The sequence below is a fragment of the Labrus mixtus genome, chromosome 16 (genome assembly GCF_963584025.1).
Source record: "Labrus mixtus chromosome 16, fLabMix1.1, whole genome shotgun sequence".
NCBI classification, from domain to species: Eukaryota; Metazoa; Chordata; class Actinopteri; order Labriformes; family Labridae; genus Labrus; species Labrus mixtus.
The window spans coordinates 21,255,702-21,265,576 of NC_083627.1; the positions used below are offsets into that span (position 1 = coordinate 21,255,702).

General features: G+C 39.2%; 2 protein-coding genes across 2 annotated transcripts; both read right to left on the bottom strand.

The window, feature by feature from the left end:
- Positions 1-602: 602 nt before the first annotated feature.
- On the bottom strand, positions 603-2,518 carry LOC132991338 (ictacalcin-like). The gene is made up of 3 exons (XM_061060084.1): positions 2,367-2,518; positions 998-1,149; positions 603-909 (listed from the first exon to the last, which is right to left on the bottom strand). Exons 1-3 carry the CDS (start codon positions 2,440-2,442, stop codon positions 766-768), a joined length of 372 nt encoding a protein of 123 aa, XP_060916067.1. The 5' UTR covers positions 2,443-2,518; the 3' UTR covers positions 603-765.
- A 3,542-nt stretch (positions 2,519-6,060) lies between these two features.
- Positions 6,061-8,344, bottom strand: s100a10a (S100 calcium binding protein A10a). The gene is made up of 3 exons (XM_061059851.1): positions 8,184-8,344; positions 6,498-6,659; positions 6,061-6,406 (listed from the first exon to the last, which is right to left on the bottom strand). The coding sequence occupies exons 2-3, from the start codon at positions 6,636-6,638 to the stop codon at positions 6,245-6,247; spliced, it is 303 nt and encodes a 100-aa protein (XP_060915834.1). The 5' UTR covers positions 6,639-6,659; positions 8,184-8,344; the 3' UTR covers positions 6,061-6,244.
- Between the last annotated feature and the right edge of the window lie 1,531 nt (positions 8,345-9,875).

The following is a 9,875-nucleotide window of genomic DNA, read 5'->3' on the forward strand; positions in this document are numbered from 1 at the left end:
GAGGGTGGGGATGCATGCAGCAAGGGACCAAGAGCTGGAGTCCAACCTGGGGCCAACCTGGGGCCACTGACACTCTGTACATGGGGTATGCACTACGCACACTGACTACTGAGCTTAGCTAGTGCCCAACAGTATGCTAACTTAAAATCGAATTTAAAGCAGGGCTAGCTTAAGCTTAAGACACAATAATTACATAATTATATCCTAAAATGTGCTATTTAAGAAGGAGCAAATAAAGTAAACCATCTGACTCTAACATGTAACTTGTACAGCACAATTTTCATTTACTAACAAGTTTACTAACATTAGCAATTTCTATGAACCTCAAGCCCCAGGTCACACCAGAGCAAGTATGGTTGGATAGGGCCTATTGAGGTGGGCAGGGAATGTTACACTCTTAATCGAAATGTTAGTTTAAACAAGTGTGTGAAACAACGTCTGGACTGTTAGCCTGCTGTGATACTGTTCCTCAACTGAAGTTAATGCAGCTGTAAGAGTTAAGGCCTTGAAGCATATGTCAACTCTTAGCTCATTGTGGAAAAGGTATTATGAGCTTAATGAGCGAAATATTGTCCCCCAACCTTTCAGAGACACACAAAGTGAACAAGTCAAAAAAAGTTTATTTTGTCATAAATCGTAACGACAAGGATTTTTGTGAATTTTTGGTATTTAAGTTAATAGCGAATATTCTTCTTCCTTCCTCAGAACAGCTGTGTTAACAGGAAGGCAGCTCTGTATGATGGCCCCAAGGTGGCGCTTGGACCCCTATTTTTTGCCAATGAAGTACTCGTGGCACATCACAGTGAGGCAGCAGATCATTTTGCCAAACTCTTCAAAGTCCACACTGTTGTCCTTGTTTGAGTCCAGCTCGTTGAAGATGCAGTCCACTGCTGCTTTGTCAGTGGCTTTCTGCAGGTGAGAAGAGGGTTAGCGTACATAACCGATCATCTTTTTTTCTTCTGCAGGACTAAATTGAGAAGGATCAGAGGTCACTCACCCCCAGCATCTCTCCGAGTTCATTCTGAAGCAGCTCTTTCAGCTCTGCCTTGTTCAGGGTGTGTTTATCCCCCTCCCTGCCAGCGTATTTTTCAAAATTGCTGATGAGGAGGGCCATGGCATTCTGGATTTCAGACATGATGATATTTGACTCTAAGAGGACAGAAAGGAAAATTGTTATAAAGTGAATCATTATAAAAGCACATCTTCAGTCGAGACAGACCTTGAATTTTCTTTTTATATCCTCAGCTCACAAGCTGCAGAAACGGCTGAAGCTGATGACACTCTTATTGTATGCTGCTTCAGCTCATCCTATCACTGATACTTTTACAGGTCATGCGGCAATGTTGGCTGAATTTTGGAAAGTTAACTGAGGAATGCATTGAAATCAACAGCATCAACAGGAAATGGCTGCAGGGAAAGGAGAGGAAACCGTGGAAAGTAGGAACTGTTTGTTTGGTGAGGGATTAAGTAAGAGTTATTTAGTTTTACGTGGATGATTCATTCAGCATGTACAAAATAAAGACAATTACACACATGTAATGGCAAAACAGAAACATTAAAGATCCTTTAAGAGTTCTAAAGAAACAAGTAGTGGCTAACTTCACTGCTTTCCACTCTGCGGGTGTTTTTGTCTGATTTTTCCACAGAACTGGGGATAAAAATAAACCCCTGGTTTCCACCGGGACCCAGATAACCCCCCGTCACCGGTCTCTGATGCAGCGTCAGGACAGTGTTGTGGCAACAGTTTAAGCTCTCTAGGTAACTCCGTTGAACAAGGTAAAGAAGCAGGTCAAGACTTGACTGAAGTCCCACAAGTGTCTTCTGTGCTCTAAAATTCTGCATGTTGTGAAAATTTGTTTTATTGTTTTCCACTGACTCCATGAACCCGAGAGAGTCCGTTCTTGTTGTATTCTGACTCAGATGTTGCAACTGTGTCTTTAGGGTGTGGTGATCTGAGGAAACTGTGGCATCACACTGTCATAGTAGATGGAAAGTGAAGAGGAACACAGAACTTAACACATACGGTCCTGATGGTTTTAACAGGTTTGAATAAGAATGAAAGCTCAACGCTAGCTTCTAGTGCATCATTAAAAAATATATATTCCAGGCTAAAGTGTGCTAAATAACTTGCACCAGAGCAAAATGAGCAATGCCTGTTGCAATGTTTTTCTCATGACAGAGGAAAGGAAGTCATTGCTGGCTTAAAAAAACGAAATGCACACAGAGCTGGTAACTCTGCAGTTGTATTTTAGCTAAAATGCCTTTATGGCTATTTATGACAAGTTATTAAAAGTTAAACGTTTTGGCACAACTTTTAACTGTGATCAGGCAACAGACAGCAAGCATGTTTGAAAGTTTCTACTCACCAAAGCTGACTTGCAGAGACTCAAGGAGACGAGAAAGTGAAAGTGGGTCTTGGAGGAGCGGTACTGATGCAGACATGGATGCTTAGGCTGCTTTATACCCCACCCTTGATCCCTCCCTCCATAATGCTCCTTTCATCTCCAACCACTCCTACTGCTCCCCAATGACACTCTGCATTGCCCAAGTTATTCTCTAAGAAACACTGGCTTTATGTTGCTAAGACAGTCACCAACAAACAGCTGATGATTATTCCTGCTGGAGTTGTTAAGATTCTGCTGTGAATCATTTTATGCTTCATATCTTTAAAATGTAATAAATATAATGTGTGTTTGCCTTAAGAGGGGAATTTCAAAGCTGACAAATTGGTATCATTTGATGCATTATTCCCCCCATATGATGACTGAAGGCCTGCATTTATTTCTCTAAAGAATGTAGAGAACACAAGACTATTAAAGAAAGCTTAAAAGTGTACCGTACCTTTATGACTATCTTCATCATAAAAAGTCAGATGTTTTATTTAAAAGTATTTGCATCGTCTTGCTCATTGAAAGTTAAAAATGATATTTGGCAAACAGATGAGGGGAGACAGAGAGAGAAATGACTTTTACTTTTTTAAAATGATGCACGCTCATACAGCTGCTCCTTTTAGAGGTCTTTATCAAAATCATTTTATATAAATGCAACAGTTTATCAAGAATTAAGATTTAAGAAAAAAAAAATCCATAAACTCTCGGGGGACAAAAAGAGGAAACGCTGAAGCCGTTTGAGAAATCTAACTTCGTCATAGAAAAAGATTTCTGTGAATGTGAATCATGATTGTTCTTCTCCCTGCCGTTTGTTTGAGTTTGAACGCTTACCACACGTAAATCTCCCTGAAACACATCCCACTACATTACATTTTGATCATTTTTCTGACTTTTTAGAAGTCTGAAGAGCAACAGTGTTGAGCGAGTGCTTTGTTTCAATGCCCTCTTTAAAAATCTCACCCAGGCACACAAAGCAATGCACAGTAATGTTTGTTCAGAATGAATTATGCATGTATCAAGGAGGAACTTTTATGGTGTTGTGTGTGAATATAAATAACTTTGTCTACTTGTTTTTAATTGTCTGGGATGCACATGATTCTTAAATGAAAACCTCGGGCGCAGTGAATCACTGAGTGGTGATTGTTATGGTCCTGTGTCCTCTCTTCCTTGCAGTTTTGTGGTGGAAGCTGTGACTAAGAGTCATGTCCCTGAAGCAATCATGAGTCATTCTGCAAAGAGCAGAAATCAGGGAGGAAAAGAATTAGCACTGGAGCAACTCTTTCTGTGTGTGTGTGTGTGTGTGTGTGTGTGTGTGTGTGTGTGTGTGCGTGTGTGTGTGTGTGTGTGTGTGTGTGTGTGTGTGTGTGTGGTCTGGTGTTTGACTTTGAGTTTAAAAAAAAATCAAAGGTCTTTTCCTTCCTCTCCTTTGTGGTCTGCTGCAATTGTTTCAGTCTCTAATTAACAACTTCAGACAGAGTTCAGTTCAGTTAGGATCATAGGTTTAAAGTCGAGGCACGGTGAAATGACAAACAATTGTGTGTTCTGCAACATTGTTTGTATAAATACATTTTTGTGCATATTGGATTGTCCCTGCCTGTGTGGAAAGCATTAGTCAAACTTTCATACTTCCTCATCTTACTCACAATTCACAAATAAGGGAAGGTGTAACCATGGAAACACTAATCTGTATCATTTCCAGCTGTGATTCTGATTTGAAAGTATTTGCAGAAAGGCTTGGGCAGTTTGAAAATCAAATACTCCTGTCCAATATTATGATTCAAGTTGTACTCTTCTGCCCTCTAGTGGTCAAACAAAAGAATACCAAAAATAAATGTTTCTGCGTCAGAACCTAAATAACCCGAAAACCAACAACAGCAATTTTTAATTAAACAACCAACATGTCAATAAAGTCATAATTTTAGAAATGCTATACAACCCACATTATTTTTTTTCCTTTTTGGACCCCCCTTAATTATATCTTAAAAAAAAGCTGAGTAACCCCGGGACCCACAGGAAAAAAAGTGTTACACTGCTGTCAAAACCAACGTCAATACAATTGTTTTCATCAAAACCCCCCCCCCAAAAAAACACCCAACAGAATGGGCCTACATGCACTAGTTGTTGCCAAAAGACTTTAGTAAAAACTATGAAGTGTGTGTGTTATCATTATTTTAGTTAATTATGAAAATATCTTATATATAATATAAATATAATATTATACATAACATCGCCCCCAACATCGTTTTTACTTTTGCATTGTGGAAAAAGAATCTGTTCTTCATCTATCAGTAAAGTGAGCAAAGAATCAGCTTTAAAAAGGAAACAGAAACACACACAATGCATTGTTGTTTTTAGGAAGCAACCTCCCCGTCTATGAAGATGAGAACAGTTTGAAGAGATTCTCCATAGGAACAGCTTCAACCAGCATGTTTGATGGTATAGGGTCGACAAAAGGTGTGGCTTCCATGAGTGATTGTTCACTAGTCTCCAAAGTTACACAGATACAAACCTTCACTGAGCAACAAGTGAGACATCTTCAACATATGAGAAAAAAAGCTGTGACTAAGATGTTCTTACTCAGGGAACAAGCTTTGGCCTGTTCATTGAACATCTGATATCTTGCTTCATCTCAGATAAAGGTATTGAGCTTATCACAAATAATGGTGGTGTTGTTTTAACCCACATGATAAACATGAAGCATGTATATATCTACAAACTAACAGATTGAATACATCAACTGCAGAACAGAAGGCGTGTTGAAAAAAAAAAAACTGCCTGCAAAGTAGGAATTCCCGGCCTCAGCTTTGGATCACATGGGAGTGGCTCTTGTGTAAACAGAGGGCTGACTATGAACTCTAGCTACACACACACACACACACAAAAAAAAACTGTGCGTCATAACATAGCAACTTGAGTGTTTGCTCAGTAACCATGAACATTGTGGGCCAGGCCCTGCCCACGGAGGTGTGCAGGGTTGAAGAGGCTCATCATGAGACTTTTTTTTGCCCAAAGTTTAGCCTTTAAGGCACGCATTCCTCAGGAAGTGAAAGTTCCGCTTATTTAACTGTTATTTTCGTAACCTTACAGCAACCGTGGCCAAAAATGATGTATGAAAAATATTTGTGGTTGAGTTTGTCAGTGCTAACATAGTCAGAGAAGCAGTTCTGCATGGAAAACTTAAAGTAAAAGAGTTAGAAGGCGGGACTTTCCTACTCATCTCTGGAGTTGTTCAGCTTTCACCAGATATGAAACACAATGAGAAGAATTTGATGGAAAAACCATTTTGTACTGACCCTCTGCGCCCCCTGGCTCAGGCCCTGCATATTTGTCACTGTGCCATTCTGTCCTGATTTATCTGATCACACAAACAACAAAGATACAACTTTGATTCTTTTTGTAAAATAAATGAATCATAATCAGCTGAGTTGCAACATCAACTTGGAGGAGGTGTGTTTGTGGCTGGAACATTCTGCAGATTCCTCTGAGCAGGGATACGTCAGACCTTATCAAACAGTTAGGGAGAGGTTTGTCTGAACTTTCATACCCAGGTGACATGAAATGAATTACAACATAACGCCTAATGTTGCTGCTACAACTGCCAAGGAAGTGAGTACACCGAGGTCTCTGGAATAAGATACCAGTGTGTGTATCAGCACAAAAACAATGACAGGATTTTAAGACTTTTGTCAATATTTGATAATTGGAAGCAAACACAACTTAACATAGACTTACAATAACCACACACAGCACTTTTGAAATTCTACAGTTGTTTTAATGGGTGAAATGATTTAATTTTTTTACAAAAATTGAAATGCTTTGTGGTTTTCCTATTCTGCCTCCTGCTGTTGTCTTTTTCACTGTTTTGCCATCTTCTTCATGTGCATCTGGTAGCACTGCTCACAGGCAATGGACAGTCCAACAACCAGAGAAACAAACTCCTCAAAGTCCACCTGGCCATCTCCGTTGGTGTCAAGGTCCTTCATGATTTTGTCCACAGCAGCAGGGTCCTTCTGAGACTGTGGTGAAAAAAAAAAAAAAAATTGGTGTGAGGAAGGCATCAACAAAAAAAGAACTGTAAACTGTGGTTATAAATGTACAGCTTCTCACCTTAAGAAAGTTTGACAGCTCAGACTCCATCAGCTCTCGGAGCTCTCGCCGGCTCAGTGTGGCTTTCTGACCTTCCTTAGAGGCGTATTTGTGGAACACCTTGATGAGGGACTCCATGGCTGACTCTAGCTCTGAAGGCATGGTTGTTCAGGTGTGTTTGGTCTAAAAAAAAAAAAAAGGAAAAAAAGTTCACTTGTAACTTATACAAAAGTACTAAAATCATACCATTTAACCACTTTTCTGAATTAGTCCATGAAGAGAGTGAATTCAGAGGGACCTGGTCATGCACTTCATAAAGATGTCGTTTTTTTAATTAGCTTCAATCAGCTGATATTAGCATTTAGCCACTTCCTTGGTGATGTTCAGTGGGGTCTGACTGGACACTTTTGTTACCTTTCAAGATTTAAAAAAACAAAAAACAACTTTATTGTCTATCACATTGTGACAGAAAATTACCTTTTGTTGAGGCTCAACATGAAAACATACAAACATTCACACTAACACTCACATTAGGTCATAAATAGCTAAAAGTACCATAAATAGGTTAAAAAAAAGTGCTCATTTGTGTTGTAAGCTATGGTAGAAAAGTAATACTCTTATCAGAAGAATCTCTTACATGCTCCATTGACGACACTTTGGAAGAATTTAAAGGGGCATGAGGGAGTTTAAGGCAGAATAGCTGAACATCACAGTGGAGACTGTAGTTTTTTATTATTTTCTATTTACAAGAAACCAATTCTGGAACTGACTCGTCACCAAACTGCAGCCGGCTCCAGAGAGAACGAGCTCCATCAGAGGATCCTGAACTTTAAGTTCTAGCTGAAATAGAGGTCTGCCTCTGTTCTGTAACAGAGATGATCTCATCCACAGGAGGAGGACGTGATCCAGTCCAATGAAGGGAAAGCTTAACTTTGCTCTCTGCTCCAGCGCCCTGCCCACCCATGAGTAATGCTCATGAGAAGTTAGAGACGCTCTGTTATTACGTTGTTTGAAAAAGCTTATAGCTAAAGTAACCACTGTACATACTGCACTGATAGGGGAAAAAAATACTCAGATCATTCTGAACACTGTGTCCAAGCTGTTACTGTAGAGTTACTAAAATGAGAAGTGGGAGGGAAAACAGGGTTTGTGATTTTTTTTGGAGTGAAAGAAGGAATGGAAAACTTCAGCTAATAAGAAAAAGAAATGCTTTGCGGCCCAACATGTTGAAATACAATGCAGTAAATGAGACTGTGCCCTGTAGCAGCAGAGTCCATGCATTCAGTGTAACCACACCCTGTTTAAGTGTGCCTACCTGCTAACACAGACACTATACAGTTTTAACTAGATTACAAGGAAATTAAATCTGTTAAAAACTGAAGAAAATAACTTGAAACTTTTATGAGTGCTGCTTAACCCATCTTTACATACATATATACTGACAGGCTTAAAATGAGTTAAGTTCTGGTCACACTTAAACTCCATACTAAGTTCACTGCATATTTTCAAAACATGTAGGACAATATGAAATAAAAACACTAAACTCCTCGTTACGCAAATAATGATCTAGATTAGACTGTGTTTAAAAAAAACAAAACGGGCGCACCACCAAGTCTTTCATTGTCAGATAAAGAAGAATGAATCCAGTACAATATTACCACACCCAAACCGAGTATATGCTGTGCCTACAGCAGTGTTCTTTCTTACCGTGCAGAGCTGGGACGAGTGTTGGCAGAGGAGAGACAAGAATGTTCAGAGTTTGGGAATAAGTGAGACAGATTTTTATAGTCCAGACTCCAGCCCCTCCCTGCTGCTGTGTGCTCATAGTGTGTGCTATGAGTCAAACTGTGATACTGACACACGCTGATAGGGGGCGCTAACAACATGCTTATAATACAAATATTAAGTTTTAAGTTTAGCTTAACAGATTACTGTAACGTTATTTATTAAGAAAGCTCACTATAAGGAGGTCTTCAAACTCCAACAAACAAAACAAAACAAAAAAGCCTGTTGGACTATACTGACATTAAAATATGATGGAATCACAGAAATGTTGTGATCAGCAAAGCCAAGTCAGCAAATATTGATCACACATCAACAAGGTTTACTAAACAGGATAGTCCCTCAGTGACTGATAACACATCTGATTGGATTAAGAGTTAACCAACTGAAGACATCACTGTTAACTTCTTCAGTAAGTGTTCCTGTGAGAAACGAACACGTGCAAATATTACAGATGAATCTATGGTGAAGTCTTTCCCTGTGTTGATCTTGCATTATTAAAATCACCTGTTTTTTTTCATTTATTATTATAATTTTTTTTTTAAATATATATATATATCAATAAATATATATATATTTTAATATCACCTGATTTTTATATTATTCTTATGGGTTCATTCATCCTAGTGAGCCAGGGGTGCAAGGGAGGCTCACGTACTGTACCTCAGAATAATTTTGAGGTAATGGTTTGAGTGTTTTCATTTCTAATCTTCTTTCATTCAAGAGACAATTTTTTTTTTTCACTTAGTTCTTTATGTGTAAGTTCAGTTTTACAGCATCAGGTATTTTTTACAGGATGACAGTAGATGCTACAAAATATGATCTCCAAATGGATTGTGAAATGGTAAAAGGACTTCATGGATTCCAGGGAAACATTTATGAAACCCACGACTAGGCCTATCTTACAGAATATACTGTATATAGATACATCCCACTGTATATAAAATAGAGGCTTACAGAAAATGCCAACAGTTACGAGCTGTTTAAAGTTCAGTATGTATGATGCACATGCCAATCATCCTATTTGCTCTATTACAGATGTTTACAAACTGTGCTCAATACATCGGCACTATGAGCCAACCTGATGAACCTTGTGTTTCCACTTTATTGAACAGATGTCTGACCACAGCTTTTTGGCACCATCACGTGGGCGTAAGTGGTAATGCACCACAGGGCCTACATTATTATTGTTTTTTATTTCACATACTTTATTATTTCCTGAGGGGAAATTCTGTTTTTTATACATTTTTATTGAGAGACATGCATCTCTCTCATATCGGCTCACAGCACAAACAGGACCTGTGGACACGCATCAATGGAGAGATGTCAGAGTGGGGCTGCTACACATTGTTACAGGAGGTCACTGGAGCTGTTGAGGGTTCGGTGCCTTGTGCTTGGTAAGTGACCTGGAACTTCTCCACCAACCAGACCAACTTCCATACTTTGGTTCCGGACCTGGACTTAAACCGGTTCCCAACCCGAGTCCCTATACAGACTGAGCTTCTGCCGCTCCATTATTCTAAAAACAATGAACTGCTTATTGATTATTCACGGCCACAGCTGCTTTCATGTCTGCTGCCATCTAGTCCAAAGTGTTCACGTACTCAAGTTCAACTT

Coding starts and splice junctions, on each gene's coding strand:
- LOC132991338 (XM_061060084.1), bottom strand. CDS start 2,442: ATGTCTGCATCAGTACCGCTCCTCCAAGACCCACTTTCACTTTCTCGT. Junction 1,150..2,366: donor GTCTCTGCAAGTCAGCTTTG/GTGAGTAGAAAC, acceptor CTGTCCTCTTAG/AGTCAAATATCATCATGTCT. Junction 910..997: donor AACTCGGAGAGATGCTGGGG/GTGAGTGACCTC, acceptor TCTCACCTGCAG/AAAGCCACTGACAAAGCAGC.
- s100a10a (XM_061059851.1), bottom strand. CDS start 6,638: ATGCCTTCAGAGCTAGAGTCAGCCATGGAGTCCCTCATCAAGGTGTTC. Junction 6,407..6,497: donor AGCTGTCAAACTTTCTTAAG/GTGAGAAGCTGT, acceptor TTTTCACCACAG/TCTCAGAAGGACCCTGCTGC.